We start from the raw sequence: 19,245 nt of genomic DNA, 5'->3' as shown, positions 1-19,245 counted from the left end.
GAGACCCTTATCTCCAGTTATCCAGGGAGGGAAAAGTGTGTGTGTGTGTGTGTGTGTGTGTGTGTGTGTGTGTGTGTGTGTGTGTGTGTGTAGTGTTGCTTAGGATTTGGCAGTAATGTTAATCGTATGTCCTTTCTGGAGGTTAATTTGGTGATAGATTGTCAAGAAACTTAAAAATACTTCATGTCTGATTCCATAATACCATTTCTAGAGATGCATATTAAGAAATACTTAAGAAGTGATTTAACAACAGGCAGAAATTGATGATAGTCTAATGCTCAGTAATAAGGAGACTAATCATCAACTGTGACATATTAATTCAATGTACATATATAGGAACAATAATGGAAAAATGCCTAGTGATATGAGAAGATTTTTCTGAAATAGAGAAATGTAATTGAATCCAGTTGTTTAAAAATGTTCATTTAGTGTGGCTATATTATTAATAATCCTCATGCCTAAGGAAATTTTGTTTTGTTATTTTAATATTGGATCATATTGTACATATGTGTAGGATGATTATATTATAAAATCACCAAAATGTTAATAATATGTCCTTTATGTGGTGGTTATAATTTAGGATAGGTACTCTTGAATTTTATGAATGTTTTTGTAGTGATTTTTTTCCCCCAGGATGATTCCAGTTGTCTTCCCCTTTTCCTCCTTTTTTTTCTTTCTTTCTTAGATATATTAACATTTTTTGTGGGTCCTGGAGCCTGAACTCTAGGCCTGGGTGCTGCTGTCTGTGACCTTTTATGCTCAAGGCTCAAGTTCAGGCAGTGGCTCTACCACTTGAGCAGCAGCTCCATTTCTGGCATTTTGGTGATTCATGGGAGATAAGAGAATCTCATGGACTTTTTTGCCTGGGCTGGCTTTGAACTCTGGTCCTCAGATCTCAGCCTCCTAACTAGCTAGGATTATGGGCATGGGCCACAAATGTTCTGCTTATTGCAATGTTTTTATTTGGCTCAAAATTAAAAAGATAGTAAGGGATTAACAGAAAATTTGCTCTTACTTATATGCCCATGTCACTTAGTTTTTCATTCTTAAAAGCAGCCTGGGGTATCATTGCTCTGTTTATACTCCCAGATGTATTTTATGTCTAGTATCACTGTAATCAGATCATGGCAACAACAAATACAATGTAAAAAGTCTTTTTCTAAAAGTTAATAATTGGAGTATTGCACTCAGTTGATGAGAAACGTGCTTTGATTTTGAGTCAACTATAATTTCTCGATTTTGTGTGTGTGTGTGTGTGTGCGCGCGCGCGCGCGCGTGTGTGCGTGCACTAATACTTGGGCTTGACCGCAGGGCCTCATGTACTTGAGCCACACCTCCACTTCAATTCTGCTGGTTAATTGGAGATAAAGATCTCTGGGATTTTCTTCATAGGCTCCTTTATCTCCTGAGTAGCTAGGATTACAGGCATGAGCCACTGACACCTGGCAGTTTCTTTGAAATAGTTAATGATTGTAATTGGATATTGTGGCATGTGCCAGTAGTCCCAATTACTTTGGAGGTTGAGACAGGAACATCTCTTGAGCTCCAGAGAGTTCAGAGCCAGCCTGGACACAACTTGAGGCCCTGTCTCTTGGGAAAGAAGAAAAAAAAATTGTGACTGCAAATATGGTGTAATGTTCATCATGCAAAATATACCTGTAGATTTAGTAATGTTCCTACATTTCTAAGATAAGCTTATTTTATTCCTTTTATTTCAGTACTGATTCACATTTCAGCTATTTGTGTTTATTTTTAGGGGAAATCCTGCTATTTGTATCATGGTGTTCATAAAGTTAGTGATCAAAGTGCTTTACAGAATGTTCATGGGATGTACAAAGCTTGGGATATAGAAGAACTTGTCAAACTAGGAAAAAAACTAAAGGCATGTCCCTATTACACAGCTCGAGAACTAAAAGATGATGCAGACATAATATTTTGTCCTTACAACTATCTTCTAGATGCACAAATAAGGGAAACTGTGAGTATATACGTAAAAATTAGAAGAACTTTTCCTCCTGCTTATTGGGATGTAAAAGAGAAACATTAAAGCTTTTAGATGTTTTAATGTCTTTAGTTTTGCTTTTCTATATGAGTTACTGTAAATAAGTTTATATACACAGTACTGAAAACATAAAGATGTATTAAAAACTGAATTTGAGACAGCCATCTTACAAACTTAATTTTAAGGACATAGTAACTACAGTGGGATTATAGCAAGTTTCTTAACTTGACAATAATGAAATTTTGGGCTAGGTAATTCTTTATTGTGGTCTCTGTCTTGTGCAAGGATCATCCCTGGTTTTTGTTTAGTAGATCCCCAGGGTAGCTTTCTCAAAGTGTTCTCAAAACTACCTCAAGACACTGCAAAATGTCTCCTGTTTACAGCCATTGTTTTTTGTTTGTTTGTTTGTTTTTGTGTTTTTGGTCTGGTAGTGGGGCCTGGACTCTGGGCCTGGGCACTGTCCCTCAGCTCTTCAGCTCAAGGCTAGCGCTCTACCACTTGAGCCACAGTACCACTTCCAGCTTTTTTCTTTTTGCTTATGTGGTGCTGAGGAATGGAACCCAGGGCCTCAAGCATGCAAGGCAAGCGCTCTACCACTGAGCCACCTTCCCAGCCCCACAACCATTGTTCTTACTCCTCATGAATAGTTTTAATGGATTATCTAAAACCTTATCTAAAAAAAAATGTTTTCTTTAAAACTTATATTTGGAGAATATACATATTATAAAAATTATGCTTTGAGAACTTTAAGAAATGAACTTCAGCCATGAGCCAGTGAATCACATCTGTAATCCTAGCTATGCAGGAGGTTGAGATCCGAGGATTAAGGTTCAAAGCCAGCCCAGACAGGAAGGCCTGTGAGATGTTCATCTCCAGTTAATAAACAAAAGGTTGAAAGTGGAGCTGTGGCTTATGTGGTAGAATATTAGCTTTGAGCATAAAAATTCAAGGATAGTACCCAGGACCTACACACAAAAAAATAAATAAATAAAAAAGAAAGAAAATAAGAAAAATGAACTTCAAATTTTATTTGTTTCCTCTTTAGAGATATCAAGTTGTTACAGAACAAGATAATAAGTAAATAATTTGATATGCCCTTTTTGTGTGTGTGTATCTTGGTACTTGAACTCAGGGCATGGGCATTGTTACTGAGCTTTTTTCTCAAGGGAAGCCTCTCTACTACTTGAGCCACAGCTTCACTTTTGGTTTTTTTGGTAGTTAATTGGAGATAAGAATCTTCTGTGGAGTCGGGCGCTGGTGGCTCACGCCTGTAATCTTAGCTACTCAGGAGGCTGAGATCTGAGGATCGCGGTTCAAAGCCAGCCTGGGCAGGAGAGACTGTGAGACTCCTATCTCCAATAAACCACCAGAAAACTGGAAGTGGCACTGTAGCTCAAGTGGTAGAGCACTCGCCTTGAGCTGAAGAGCTGAGAGACAGCGCCCAGGCCCAGAGTTCAAGCCCCACAACCGACAAAAAAAAAAAAAAAATCTTCTGTGGGCTGGGAAGGTAGCTCAGTGGTAATGTGCTTGCCTTGTATGCTCAAGGCCCTGGGTTCGATTCCTCAGCACCACATAAGAAAAAAGCTGGAAGTGGCGCTGTGGTTCAAGTGGTAGAGTGCTAGCCTTGAGCTGAAGAGCTGAGGGACAGCGCCCAGGCCCAGAATTCAGGCCCCACGACCGGACCCCAAAAAAAAAAAAAAAAAAAAGAATCTCCTGGAAGTTCATTCCTGCCTGAACTGTCTTTGAACTGCGATCCTGAGAGCTCAGCCTCCTGAGTAGCCATGAGCCAAACAATCTTTACTTCTTCCTTTAGGTCTGATTATGCAATTCTTTTTGTTGTTGTTGTTGTTGTTAGTCATGGGCTTGAACTCTGGGCCTGGGCACTGTCTCTCAGCTCTTTAGCTCTAGGCTAGGTCTCTACCACTTGAGCCACAGTGCCACTTCCGGCTTTTTCTGTTTATATAGTGCTGAGGAATCGAACCCAGGGCCTCATACATGCAAGGCAAGCACTCTACCACTGAGCCACCTTCCCAGCCTGATTATGCAATTGTTAACTGACCCTTAACTCGGTACCTCCCCTCCAAGTCATTGCACATATGACTGCTAGATAAGTCTTCCAAATCCTATTTTTATTAAATTCTTCTTGTACTTAAAAATCTGTAGAACCTTTTGATAAGGAATAATGAGTCCTCGTGTATGTGTGTGTGTGTGTGTGTGTGTGTGTGTGTGTGTTTGTGTGTTTGTGCGCGTGTGCGCGCACGCGTGTGCTCTTACTGGGCCTTGAACTCAGGGCCTGGGCGCTGTCCCTGAAATTTTGTTAGCACTCTTATCTCTTGAGCCACAGCTCAATTTCTGTCTTTTTGGTGGTTAATTGGAGGTAATAGTCTCTAGACTGGCTTTGAACTTCAGACTTTAGATCTCAGCCTCCTGAGTAACTAAAATTATAGGTGAGCAACTAATAACCCAGAAAAGTCCATATTTTTAAAATTTGTATTCAGAATGATTAGTAATGTGACATAGCTTTACCTTTTCAGCCTTCTCTACAAAAACTCCCAACTATAACTATTCTTTATTGTCCTATGGGGATATGAATACCTCTGCTTTTGATGACACCTCTCTTGAAATATTCTGCCTTTTTTGGGGTGAGGGGGGTCCTAATCCAAATCCTCATTTTTTAAAATCCCAGTCTATTTTTTTTTTTTGGATCCGGTCGTGGGGCCTGAACTCTGGGCCTGGGCACTGTCCCTCAGCTCTTCAGCTCAAGGCTGGTGCTCTACCACTTGAGCCACAGCGCCACTTCCGGCTTTTTTTTTTCTTTTTGCTTATGTGGTGCTGAGGAATGGAACCCAGGGCCTCATGCATGCAAGGCAAGCACTCTACCACTGAGCCACATTCCCAGCCCAATCCCAGTCTATTTTTGATCTCCCATGGTTCTTTCTAAGTCATTTTGAGCCCTGCTAGTACAATTATAACTCTTTGGAAGTTTTTTTTTGTGGTATTTCTTTGCTTTATTAGGATATTTTTCATTACAAATGACACAAACTCAGCTTATGAAGACCTTTAGAAAAAAATATTTTGGTCTCTTGATTATGATGTCTTTATTCTCAGTCAAACTTTACCTCTGAGGACAATAAGCATTTAGCTAATGTGGAGAAAAGAACATGGCCTCATATTAATCCCCTCAAGAAACTAACTGGCCTAGCTTCAATGATAGATCCATTACTGATCCTGAGCCAATTACTCTGACCATAGAGTGATGGAGTATCTTAATGAGTCTGGGTTATGAGCCTTACCTCTGTTGTAATCATGGCAGTGTCTTCTGGATTAGAACAGTAGTCCTTTCCAGCAGCACAGAGGAGTAGGCAAAGAGCAGTGCTCAAGATCAAGGGTTACAGGACAGACTAAAATGAAACAGCTGGGCTGGGAAGTTGGCTCAGTGGTAGAGCGCTTGCCTTGCTATGCCTGAGGCCCTGGGTTCGATTCCTCAGCACCACATAAGCAAAAAGAAAAAAGCCGGAAGTGGCGCTGTGGCTCAAGTGGTAGAGCGCTAGCCTTGAGCTGAAGAGCTGAGAGACAGCGCGGGCCCAGAGTTCAGGCCCCATGACCGGACCCAAAAAAAAAAAAAAAATTAAGAAAATAAATAAATAAAATGAAACAGCCATATATTGTACTACATTATGTTAGTATTTTGGAACTCACTTGAATCTCATGTTGCTATTTTTATTTTGTTTTCTATTCTTTTAAAATTATATTGGAAATTGTATCATGAGATTCTTTCTCTCTACTCTTTGTATAACCAGCATTACGTTGATCTTGATCCATTCTGTCTCTCTATCTCTCTGTGTCTCTGTCTCTGTCTCGCTCTCTCTCTCTCTCTCTCTCACTCACACACACACACACACACACACACTCACACACACTTTTTCTTCCAGTCCTAGAGCTTGAACTCAGGGTCTGACCACTGTTTCTGAATTTTTTTATTCAAGGTTAGTGCTTTACCACTTGAGCAACAGTTCTACTTCCAGCTTTTTGGTGGTTAATAGGAGAATGAGTCTCAAAGTCTCCCCTAGCTTTCAAACCACAATCCTTAGATCTTGGCCTCTTGAGTGGCTAGGATTACATAAGCGTGAATCACCAGCACTCAGATACATATTTTTTTTCCAATGGTAGATTTTCTAAGTGTTTTAAGATTAGAAAGTATCAAGTTGTAATATAAAACTAGTATTTGGTTGTGCTTCAGAAGTTTGAAGGTTGAGAATCAGTTGCTCATGTAATTGTGCAAGCAGTATTGGCCTTGAGAATAAATGAAATCTCTTACTGCTATTCGATCCATTTTTGCCAAATGTTTTACAGGAAAATTCTTTTACCTTATAGATGGATATAAATCTGAAAGAACAAGTTGTCATTTTAGACGAAGCTCATAACATTGAAGACTGTGCTAGGGAGTCAGCAAGTTACAGTGTCACAGAAGTTCAGCTTCGGTTTGCTCGAGATGAACTAGATGGCTTGGTCAACAGTAATATAAGGAAGAAAAACCACGAACCCCTACGAGCTGTATGCTACAGTCTCATTAAGTAAGAATAATTGTGTGTTAGTGGATTTGTGTTGTCTTTGTATTAAAACATGCTTTACATGCCAGGGTATTTTAAAGTTTGGATATCAATATTTAGACTTGAAATCTAAAACAAAATATTATTTTATCGTTTGTCCTTATCTTTCCCATCTAAGGAAAATGAACCTATCAGTTCCTCAAATCAAAGATATAAATATGATCCTTGCTGACTGCCTCACTTCATCCAGTTCATCAGAAGTCTTATAAATGTCCCTAGTATAGCATATCACAACATTCTGCTTTGGGTATACACTTTTCCCCCTGGTCTTCCTATACCTGAATATTGTCTCTAATTATTAGAATAACCGTCACATCAGAGGGCTCATCATAGACATACAAATTAAAGTAGCAACTAGGTTACGTTAACCTGACTTATTTTCATCTTTATGTTTATTTTTGTGTTTAGTTTTCTCTTTCTCTCTCTTTCTTTCACTGAAGTTAAACTTGGCGTTATTCCTGCTAGCATCTGGAGTCTTTCACTCTGGGTGTTTATCTCTGAGCTTTTGCTCAAGGCTTGTGTTCTCCACTTGAGCCACAGGTCCACTTCCAACATTTTGGGAAGTTAATTAGAGATGGGTCTCACAGACTTCACTTTTTAGTTATGTAAGTATTTTACATTATGAAGTGTGTATTTTTTAAGATGTCTTAATTCATTTTATATCCTAAGAGCTTTACAAAATAATGCATCAGGGGCTGGGAAGGTGGCTCAGTGGTAGAGTGCTTGCCTTACATTCATGAGGCCCTGGGTTCGTTTCCTCAGCACCACATATACAGAAAAAGCCAGAAGTAGTGCTGTGGCTCAAGTGGTAGATTGCCAGCCTTGACCTGAAAAGCTGAGGGACAGCGCCCAGGCCCCCACGACCGACCCCAAAAAAAAAAAAAAGAAAAGAAATAATGCATCAGTATATAACAACAGTTTCCATAAACTTAAAGATAATACTGGTTGACACATTTATTTTATTCTAGTTGGTTAGAAGAAAACTCTAAACATCTTGTAGAAAGAGACTATGAATCATCTTGTAAAATATGGAGTGGAAATGAAATGCTCTTAAATTTGCACAAGATGGGTATCACCTCTACTATTTTTCCTATTTTGCAGGTAAGATTCTTTTTTTTTTAACCACTTGTGAAATTTGTTTAGTCTATTAAAAGTGACTTAGTAGTGAGTAAATTTATAATAAATCCAGCAAATAACCCAGAATTTTAAAAATTAACAATTTAGAACCTGGGTGTGGAAGCTATGCCTGTAATCCTAGCTTCTTGAGATCTGAGGATTGTAGTTGGAAACCAGCCTGGGCAGAAAAGTCTGTGAGCGTCTTATCTCCAACTAACCACCAAAAAGCTAAAAATAGAGCTATGGCTCAAGTGGTAGAGTACTAAAAACTCAGTAACAGCATCTAGTCTTGGAGATTAAAACACAGGACAGCACACCAAAAAAAAATCAAAATCTGATCATCTATATAAACTTTAGAATCAGCTTATTGATATCCACAAACCAAGATTTTGTTTGAGATTTCATTAAATCTATAGATCAATTTGGAAAGAACTAACCCCTTAATATTGTATCTTCCTGTCCATAGTTATAGATTGTCTCTATTCTTTTAGATTTTCTTTAATTTCTTATGAAATTTAGTTTTCCTCATGGATTTTAAGAAAATTTTTTTTGCCAGAGTTTCTGAGGTATGATGGACAAATGGAAGTTGTATATATTTTATTTATTTATTTATTTATTTTTGGGTCCGGTCATGGGGCCTGAACTCTGGGCCTGGGCGCTGTCCCTCAGCTCTTCAGCTCAAGGCTAGCACTCTACCACTCTTGAGCCAAAGCGCCACTTCCGGCTTTTTTCTTTTTTTGCTTATGTGGTGCTGAGGAATCGAACCCAGGGCCTCATGCATGCAAGGCAAGTGCTCTACCACTGAGCCACCTTCCCAGCCCTGTATATATTTTAAATGTACAAATGGTAATTTAGTATGAATGGTGTAGGTGATAATATTTAGCATTTGTTTTTGTTTGATGCTTATTTTATGTATCATAACATCTCCTAGTTTCCTTCGTATTGTTACAAATGGCAGGATTTCCCCTTTTTTTTTTAGATTAAATAGTACAACATTGTCTAAATTTTCTTCATGAATTACTCACTTGGTTCTCATTTTCCCCCATGGAAGAAGGTATAGGCTGAGACAGTCTTTTGATAGTGAGCTATACTTCTTTGGGGCAGGGGTAATGTGGGCAATATCAAACCATTATTCTTACCTTCTTTAATACAGTTATTCTGAGATTTTTGCATGTATTATTTCCTTCATTTTTTATTTTGCTTGTGAGCTGGTAGTGTGGCCCAGTGGTAGAGTGCTTGTTGGCATTCCTGAGGACTTGGATTCAATCCTCAGCATTGTCAAAAATAAATAAAATAATAAATTTTGTTTATCATATAGTCACAGTATTCTCATTTTTAGAGTTATTTTCTGGAAATAAGTCAGGCATTTAGGCTAACGTACCAGCTTTTTTTTAAGTTCCTGAGAGAAACTATTTATTATCTTTTCATTTAGTTCTTTACTTCTGAAGGAAATTAAAAGTAGCCTAATTACATAAAGAAGTAATGAGCTTCCTAAATATATAACTTACTATTAAAAGTATTTTTGACTATCAGGAGAATTTAGCTAGTTTAGGAATCTAAAATTGATTGTTGTGCTGGAATATATATGAGTGTCTGCTCAGCTAGCAGACATGTGGCCCTGTACTTGATCCTCAGCCACATGTACACACAAATAATAGTAAAATAAAACCAAAATATATTGTTAGCACTATGTAATTATAATATATATCTAAAATTTAATGCATGTTTTATATGCATTTTGTTATATGATTTATGGAAATTTCCATCCCTCCTTCATCCCTCCTTTTATGCTAATATAGAAATTTTCTTTTAGGGACATTTTTCTGCTATTCTTCAAAAGGAAGAAAAAATCTTAGCATTTCAAGATAAAGAGGAGACAAGAGAAGAACCCATTATTAGCGCTTCAACTCAAATAATGCTCAAAGGACTTTTTATGGTGCTTGACTATCTTTTCAGGGAAAATAGCAGGTCAGTGATGATATGATCTCTTAAAAATTGTAGTCTAATTGTTAGTAGCATGTGTTTAGCTTAGGCCAATTTTAGTGCTGGGCATGGTAGCATACTCCTGAAATCCCAGGTACTCTGAGGGCGAGCAGAAGAATCATGAATTGCAGGCTAACTAGTTGATTTTGTGGTTTGATGGCTTAATTTACATCAGAATTTAGTGGTAAGAATGTTATTGTTACTAGTATTTTTAAAGTATGGAAAAGAAAGTGCTCACGTTTTTTTTTTTTTTTTTTTGGGTTCGGTCGTGGGGCCTGAACTCTGGGCCTGGGCACTGTCCCTCAGCTCTTCAGCTCAAGGCTAGCGCTCTACCACTTGAGCCACAGCGCCACTTCCGGCTTTTTTTTTCTTTTTTGTTTATGTGGTGCTGGGGAATCGAACCCAGGGCCTCAGGCATGCAAGGTAAGCGCTCTACCACTGAGCCACCTTCCCAGCCCCAGTGCTCAAGTTTTAATATAAGCAATTTTTATATTGTATGTCGCTAGGTCATTATAATGTTTTGCCATTTAATTAGCATTTTCTTTGTGTTTAGATTTGCAGATGATTATAAAATTGCTATTCAACAGACTTATTCCTGGATAAATCATACTGATATTCCAGATAAAAATGGATTATTGGTTGTACCAAAAAACAAGAAGCGTTCAAGACAGAAAATTGCAGTTCATGTGCTAAACTTTTGGTGTTTAAATCCTGCTGTGGTAAGCTCATCGTGTTGTAAATGAAATTTTTGTCTTTTAGGTCAATGCCAACAATTAAATGAATGCATTTGACTCTTTCAAAGATGATTTTATTTAACAAATTTTTCTTTTTAGGCCTTTTCAGATATTAATGGCAAAGTTCGGACGATTGTTTTGACATCCGGAACATTATCACCAATGAAATCTTTTTCATCTGAGCTTGGTGTTACATTTACTGTCCAACTAGAGGCTAATCATGTCATTAATAACTCACAGGTTAGTTTTTGGGTCTCTTTGAGGCTCTCAATCTTCTTACTTCAATATAATTTCTTTTTGTTTTTTGCAAGTCATGGGGCTTGAACTCAAGGTCTGGGCACTGACCCTGACCATTTTGCTCAAGGCTGGTGCTCTACCACTTTGAGCCACAGTACCACTTCCTTCTTACTTCAATATAATTTCATATAAACAAATTAGAAGGTACCTGAAATGCCAAACAAATCCTAAAAAATTCACATTTTAAATTTAGGAGAAAATCTGTTAATTGCTTAATAATGTCCACAATAGAAGTATTAATTAACAGTATTCTATTAACCTAGTCACTTTTGATACAAAGACTGCACAACAAATTCTTCATTTGAGTAAGTTTAAATATTTCTATAAATCTAAAAACAAAGGAAAACTTAACTACTATAGTTCTTGTTGTATGGTTACTTATGTGTTATCCCTTTCCTTTAGACTATAGTGTATCTATTTTTCTTTTTACATCTTTTTTTTCTTTGTACCTAGGTTAATACCTGAAATGGACTACAAGTACTCTATTGGTTTTGCAATTTAATATTTTACTTAAAAAATGATATAAATGTTATTTTTTCTGGAAATATTTGAATTATTTTTCATTACACTGAACTTTTTGTGTGTGTGCCAGTCCTGAGGCTTGAATCTGGGCATGGGCGCTGTTCCTGAGCTCCTTTTGCTCAAGGCTAGCACTCTACCACTTGAGCCACAGCACCACTTACGTTTTGTTCTGTGATTAAATTGGAGATAAGAGTTTCAAAGACTTTCCTGCCAGGGCTGGCTATGAAGCGTGAGCCACAGGTGCCCACCTTCTTTTTTTGGGGGGGGGGGTCCGGTTGTGGGGCCTGAAGTCTGGGCCTGGGTGCTGTCCCTCAGCTCTTCAGCTCAAGGCTAGTGCTCTACCACTTGAGCCACAGCGCCACTTCTAGCTTTTTTCATTTTGCTTATGTGGTGCTGAGGAATCGAACCCAGGGCCTCAGGCATGCAAGGCAAGCACTCTACCACTGAGCCATCTTCCCAGCCCCCAAAAATACTGATTTTTTTGGGGGGGGGCTCCGGTCGTGGGGCGTGAACTCTGGGCCTGGGCGCTGTCCCTCAGCTCTTCAGCTCAAGGCTAGCGCTCTACCACTTGAGTCACAGCGCTACTTCCGGCATTTTTTCTTTTTGCTTATGTGGTGCTGAGGAATCGAACCCAGGGCCTCATGCATGCAAGGCAAGCACTCTACCACTGAGCCACCTTCCCAGCCCCCACCTTTTTTTTGGGGGGGGGAAGGTCCGGTCGTGGGGCCTGAACTCTGGGCCTGGGCACTGTCCCTCAACTCTTCAGCTCAAGGCTAGCGCTCTACCACTTGAGTCACAGTGCTACTTCCGGCATTTTTTCTTTTTGCTTATGTGGTGCTGAGGAATCGAACCCAGGGCCTCATGCATGCAAGGCAAGCGCTCTACCTCTGAACCACCTTCCCAGCCCCCCCCCCTTTTTTTTAAAAGTTTAATTTATAGTGGTTAGCCACAAGTTTACTATCACCCATGTGCTTAGCACAATTCTAAGTCATTATAAAGCTTTATATACATAAGGCTGGGGACATTTTTGGTTCTTACAATTGCTCTGGGACAAGTATTAATATTTAGTCATTGGGGACCCAGAACACTAAGCTTCTTTATAACTAAGTTTGCTTTATGAGGGCCAGGGTGCCAGAGGCTCCTGTGAGGAAACATTACTATAAACAACAGTGAAATAAGAATACAGGTTCCACAATTTCAAGTGCCATCCTTAGTGTCTCTACTAGCTATAAAAAGGTTAGAAAATTCACCATATATTTTCTCATGAGGTTATTATAATAGGCTTCAATTATGCCGTCATCCTAGTATACAAAGTTTATTTCATATGTAATACCACTGGATTATAATAATATTGCTAAATGTGCAGCTGGATATTGTTTTACTATAATATTGTCCTCCAAACAAATATTACTGGTTTTTTGGGGGGGGAAGGGGAAGCAGAGGTATTCAATCAAAAACCTTTATTTACACAGGAGAAATAACAAGCAAATTCTTGAAACCAGAGCAGAAACAATACTATTTTGCTTATGTGTGGCAAAATACCAATAGCATAGATAGGAACCATCTTAACTACTTAGAAGTGTAAACTTCAGTCATGTTAAGTGTGTCCATATTTTTGCTCAGCCAATTTGCATCATACAAAATTGTTACCCTTACCTACTGAACAACTAACTTTTCCTTCCCCCTTCACCACTAGCCCCTGGTAACCACCATTCCACTTTCTATTTCCATGAATTTGACTACTCTAGGTAGTTCATGTGAGTGAATTCATAAAGTATCTTTTTGTGACTGACTTATTTTCAGTGTTTGTCGATTTGGTAGAAAATTTCTTTAAAGTTCATCTATTGTAACATGTATCAGAATTTTTGGGGGTGGGGGTGGGGGAGTCGGTGGTGGGGCCTGAACTCTGGGCCTGGGCTCTGTCTCTCAGCACTTCAGCTCAAGGCTAGCGCTCTACCACTTGAGCCATACTTCTGGCTTTTTCTACTTATATGGTACTGAGGAATTGAACCCAGGGCCTCATGCATGCAAGGCAAGCACTCTACCACTAAGCCACCTTCCCAGCCCTAGAATTTTATTTTTGTCTAATGTTTCATTGTATGTATATATGCTGCATTTTATTCATTTTTTTCAACTTTTTATCTTGAAAAATAATAAATTTCAGAAAAGTTGAAAGTGCTATGGACATCTATATCCTTCTCCTAGATTCAATTGTTAACATTATTTGCTGCTTTTTCCTCCCTCCCTCCTGTCTATTTATATGTCTTATCTATTTATCCATGGAAGTTTGCAAATGTTGCACGTTTTTGGATAAATTGTCAAATTTTTAGATAACATGACATTTTGCTCTTACAAGTTTAGTGTATCTCCTCTAAGGATAAATACATTATCTTCTGTAATTAATTTTTTGTATGTGCATTGCTGGGAATCAAACCTAGAGCCTTGTATGTGCTAGGTAAGCACTTAATCATTTAGTGATATTCCCAGCCCTACAAGTCAATTATCCTACATAACCACAATGCTGTGAAAACACCCAAGCAATTTCATGTTGATCCACAGTAGCCAATATTCATATTCTCCAATTGTTCGCAAAATGTTTTTATATCTGTTCTCTTTGTATTTATCCAGGATCCAATCAAGAATTTCACATGGCCATTTTAATATATCTTTAGTCTTCAAAAATAAGTTCTCTTGCCTTTTTTTTTCTTGATTTGTCTGACATTTGTGAAGAATTCAGGGCACCTGTTGCTTGAGGTGTGTTTTATAATCTTGATGTGTGCTTATTTCTTTCATGAGATTAAAATTAAGGGCTGGGAAGGTGGCTCAGTGGTAGAGTGTTTGCCTTGCATGCATGAGGCCCTGGGTTTGATTCCTCAGCACTACATAAGCAGAAAAAGCCGAAGTGGTGCTGTGGCTCAAGTGGTAGAGTGCCTTTCTTTCAGTGTTTTTTATTAAAAAATTTTAATGACACATTATGATTTCTTTCTCATTTTATTTGTGTATACTCTATAGATATTTCTTTGTTTACCATGGGGGTTGTGGATTAATCTACAGTTATAATTTGATTTGAATTGATAAAAACCTAATTGTATACAATTAAAGGTAAAGAAAAAATAGCAACAATCCAAAATAAATTTCTCCTAGATTTATTTCTTGATCTTTGTTATGCATAAATGGAAATACTCCCCCCATGAAATACTAATTTTCATACTTTGTTTAGGCATAACTAATACTAACATATTGATATTCTAGGTTTGGGTTGGTACCATTGGTTCAGGCCCTAAGGGTCGGAATCTCTGTGCTACCTTCCAGCATACTGAAACATTTGAGTTCCAGGATGAAGTGGGAGCACTTTTGTTATCTGTCTGCCAGACTGTGAGCCAAGGAATTTTGTGTTTTTTGCCATCTTACAAGGTAAAGGATGTTTATTGTTTCTTTTACCCTTAAAAAATCTTGTAGGAATACCAAGATAAACTTCCTATATTTTTTTAAACATTATGTTATTTGTTGTTTAACATATTGCTTGATTGTTCTATTACTGCTTTATTTGAAAGTCTAACATGATGGATGACAGGGAGATAAGACCCTTTTAGCTTTGTTGTATGAAATGTTAGTTATATAAAAGGACTGTTTGTGTACGTGTGATGTTTATTCTTAGAAGCAACTTGGTATTTTCATAAATGGAAGGAAAGAGTTTTCTTTTCCTTTTACAAATTACACTTTTGAAGGTTTCAGTAAAGTGAATTTAAGCCAAACATTCTTTGTTGCCCATTATTTTGCTTCAAGCAACTGACCAGAAGAAATTTATTTTTTCATTTTAGAGTCACTCTGATTTTTGGTAACTTTTAAAGATTAGATTAAAATTATATAGTACAGTGTTTCTCTTGTTTTTGATAACTTTTTGAGGTTAAATTAAAATTATGACGTATTTTGGTCCTCAGTATCAAAAGATCAAAACCAAATATAATTTCTGAGAATAATATATTATCAAAATCTAAGTTAAATTTCAATGTAAAAAAATGAAAAATTCTTTTTCAAGATTGTTTTGACCATTGAGTTCTTTGAGATTCTGTATGCAATTTTGGATGAGTTTTATTTTCCTAACTACACTTCTAGCTAGAAGTGTAGTTTAATTGTAGATGGCTTTCTTGGCATGCACAAGGCCTATTGTTCAATCTTCAATAGTGGAGGGGAAAAAAAATGTGGGTCATCTGGTCTATGGCCTTTTAATTGTATTTTATTTTTCTTTTAATTATGTGTTTAATTTCTTTCTGCAGTATTTAATAGTTTTCATTGTACAGCCTCTTTGGTTAAATTTATTCCTAAGTATTTTATTAATTTTTGATGCTCATAGAATTGATTTGTTAATTTCCTTTTCAGATCTTGTTATCATCAAGATATTATATTACTACTTCTTGTGTGCATATATATGTTGAATTTTGGAGGAAATTAGTCTTGTTATAGTTTTAATTCCTAACAATCTCCTACTTTCATGGATTCTAGAATGTTTAATAATATAGGCACAGAGGCAGTTCAGGTGTGGTATATTAATAACTAGAAATAAGAGAAATGCATATGTTAATATATATACACATAAGTAAATATATATACATATATGTATACATATAATTTTTTGGTGGTATTGAAGTTTGAACTCAGGGCTTCTTACAGGATTGCTTGGCTGGTACTACCATTTGAACTTCACATCATGAGCAGCTTTTTGCTGGTTAGGTGGAATCAGTCTCAGACTTTTCTGCCTGGGTTGGCTTTTAACCTTGATCTTCCAGATCTCAGTCTTCTGAGTAGCTAGGATTAACATGAGTGAGCCATCCGTGCACCCCTGAGAAGGAAACAACATTTTAAATTTTAAATGGAAAATAGAAAATCATGAAATTGTATTTTTATTTTCCTATATTTTAGTTAAAATTTTGGCAGCGTAGGTTTTTTTTTTAATTTAAGCTTCTTTGTTAAGGTGATATACGGTAGGGTTACAGTTACATAAGGCAGGTTATGAGTACATTTCTTTTTGAAGAATGTCACCCCCTCCCTCATTTTCTCTACTATTTCCCCTCCCAGTACCCCCTCCCCCCAGGTTGTAAAGTTCATTTCCAACATAGTGTCCAGTGAGTATTGTTGCTGAGTTGTTTTACCCTTTGTCCCATTGTTTTCTGTGATTTCCCCTTCCCCTCACCAATTCAGATAAACTTATATACAAGACAAAGGGAACAGAAATCAAAACCAGTGACAAAAGGGAATAAACCAAAGGAAAAAAAAAGAAAGAAAAAAGAAATAACTGCAAACAGTACAATAAAAAAAATCTGTTTCTGCTAGGGCTTCTTGGCACAACGTGGGTTTTGAACTCATGGCTTGTGCTTAGTGGGTATGTAAAGACTCTGCCACTTGAGCTATACCTCCAGACCCTTTTGCTTTAATCTTCAGATAGGGTCTTAGGCTTCTTGCTCATGCAGGCCATGGATTGTGATTACCCTATCTATATATATCTGGGATTATGGAACACTTCTGTCTTGTTCTGAGATAGGAAGTCAGTGCTTTCTTTTGGCCTGGGCTGGCCCTAAGTCTGATCCTCCTGTCTCAATTTTCTTACTATCAGGGATTACAGGTATAAGCTACCACACCTGGCTAAAATTATGTTTTTAATTACTGAATAATAATATGTATATTTATGACAGCTTTTTACGTTTCGAATATTAACATACTTATATTAAACACCATTCCATAACTGTGACATAAGTGGCACAATTACTTTATGCATATCTAAGTGAATTTAAACATTTTTTAAAACTATGGAATGTTTCCCAAATTTGCATGTCATCCTTGCTCAGGGGCCATGCTAATCTCTCTGTTTCGTTCCAGTTTTAGTGCATGTGCTATTAAAGTGAGCACCATAATCACCATAGTTATTAAATATTATTGTCATATAGCAGTTATAAAATACACTCCTTTTAAGCCCAATGAGTTTTGACAAATACACCCACAAAACTCATGCCATAATCTGAAAGTTTGGGTTCTGCCATGAACTCTTTTGAGTTCTAAAATGGATCTAATTATGATAAAATTGTAAAGAGTCTCCAAAGAAAGGACAATAACTCTATGGTGGTGAATCATACTAAAATTTATAAGCATTAGCGTTTTTCTTTTTATTGGATGTTCTGTTTCTAAGAAAACATAAATTGAATAAATCATGTGAATTACAGATACCAGGCCTTGCTAAATCTTAGGCAGACAGTTGGTGATGTGAACAAGGTGGTCTTTATTTTAGTCATGTTTCAAAGCATCTTATATATGTCTGAACAGTCTATACCATGATAATTCTTTTTTTCCTGATCATGGGACTTGTACTCAGTGAGTGGGTCCTGTCCCTGAGCCACAACTTCAGGTTTTCTGGTGGTTAATTGGAGATAAGAGTCTTATGGACTTTCCTGCCTGGGCTGGCTTCAAACTGTGATCCTCAGATCTCAGCCTTCTGGGTAGCTAGCTAGGATTACAGGTGTGAGCCACTGGCGCCTAGCTGATATCCATTTTTATAGATTCTTTTTTGCTAAGATTAGTACATTTACCATAAATATACTTTTCAGTATATATCCATCTTGTTTTCTAGCAATTAAGGAATGTTGAAGGTTCAAAGCTGACAGCGAGTTGTAACTCTCTGCCTTTTTATTCTGTTCTGGCCATTAGAGGTTGGATGATTTCTACCTACATTTATAAAGGGCTTCTGCATTACTCACTTCATCAATTTAAACGTTAATCTCCTTGGAAAATACTCTTACAAAACCATTCCAAAGTTATGCTTAAATACTTGGGCAACTCATGGCCAACGTAAGTTGACATATAAAATTCACATCACAAATGTATTTTCTTTCTTTCTTTCTTTCTTTCTTTCTTTCTTTCTCTCTCTCTCTCTCTCTCTCTCTTTCTTTTCTGTCTGTCTGTCGGTCTGTCTGTCTGTCTTGGGGCTTGAACTCTGGGCCTGGCCTCTGTCTCTCAGCTCTTCAGCTCAAGGTGAGCCCTCTACCACTTGAGCCACAGCACCACTTCTGGTTTTCTGGCAGTTTCTTGGAGATAAGAATCTCAAGGACTTTCCTGCCTGGATAGGCTTTGAACCGTGATCCTCAGTTCCCAGCCTCCTGAGTGAGCCACCAGCACCCGCTTGTTGTGGACCTTTTTAAACCTTATAGTATATGATATGACATGAAAGTTGTATATCACAGTTAAATTTCAATATGTAGATCAAAACCAATACTTTCTTAGTTTTTCGTTAATTTAGAAAATATATATGTGAGCTGGGCGCTGGATCTGAGATCTGAGGATGGAGGTTCAAAGCCAGCCTGGGCAGGAAAGTCCGTGAGACTCTTATCTCCAATAAACCACTCAAAAACCCGAAGTGGCGCTGTAGCTTAAGTGGTAGAGCACTCGCCTTGAGTTGAAGAGCTTAGAGACAGGGGCCAGGCCCAGAGTTCAAGCCCCACGACCGACCGAAAAAAAAAAAAAGATCCACAACAGATGGGTTACTGGCTTTTCTTCCGTTTGTTTTCTTAGTGCAGAAAGCTATTGCTGCCAGGTGTCAGTGGCTCACACCTATTATCCTTGCTACTCAGGAGGCTGAGATCTGAGGCTCATGTTCAAAGCCAGCCTGGGCAGGAAAGTAGTCTGTGAAACTCTTATCTCCAATAAACCACCAGAAAACTGGAAGTGGTGCTGTGGCTCAAGTGGTAAAGCTCTAGCCTTGAGCTAAAGAGCTGAGACAGCATCTAGGCCCAGAGTTCAAGCCCCATGATCTACAAAAAAATTGCCATGTTTGTAATTCACTCTCCCTGGAACAGAATTCAGCACATGAGAAATTTTGAAATTCTGGGATTCATCATGAGAACAATTACTTTTTTGTAAAAAAAAAAAAAAAATTAGGTTTAAAACAAGTACACTTCTAAAGAATCAATATTCTAGCCCAAAGGAGAGAAATTTA

General features: G+C 37.7%; 1 protein-coding gene and 1 non-coding gene across 2 annotated transcripts in view; one reads left to right on the top strand and one right to left on the bottom strand.

Moving 5' to 3' along the window:
• The window catches only part of Brip1 (BRCA1 interacting helicase 1), a 110,261-nt gene that overhangs the window by 34,233 nt on the left and 56,783 nt on the right, over positions 1 to 19,245 (top strand). Inside the window, exons 7-13 of the mRNA XM_042694614.1 lie at positions 1,757 to 1,978; positions 6,377 to 6,576; positions 7,581 to 7,713; positions 9,542 to 9,696; positions 10,265 to 10,430; positions 10,545 to 10,685; positions 14,517 to 14,678. Coding sequence (XP_042550548.1) covers positions 1,757 to 1,978; positions 6,377 to 6,576; positions 7,581 to 7,713; positions 9,542 to 9,696; positions 10,265 to 10,430; positions 10,545 to 10,685; positions 14,517 to 14,678 — 1,179 coding nt within the window. The remainder of the gene's footprint in view (positions 1 to 1,756; positions 1,979 to 6,376; positions 6,577 to 7,580; positions 7,714 to 9,541; positions 9,697 to 10,264; positions 10,431 to 10,544; positions 10,686 to 14,516; positions 14,679 to 19,245) is intronic.
• Positions 17,063 to 17,168, bottom strand: LOC122120531. Its single transcript, XR_006149718.1, has one exon. It is a non-coding gene; the product is annotated as a U6 spliceosomal RNA (small nuclear RNA).

This window comes from Dipodomys spectabilis, unplaced genomic scaffold (genome assembly GCF_019054845.1).
Source record: "Dipodomys spectabilis isolate Male_0828 unplaced genomic scaffold, ASM1905484v1 ptg000004l, whole genome shotgun sequence".
NCBI lineage: Eukaryota > Metazoa > Chordata > Mammalia > Rodentia > Heteromyidae > Dipodomys > Dipodomys spectabilis.
The sequence above is the reverse complement of the archived record's forward strand: the minus strand, read 5'-3'. Positions and strand labels throughout refer to the sequence as shown.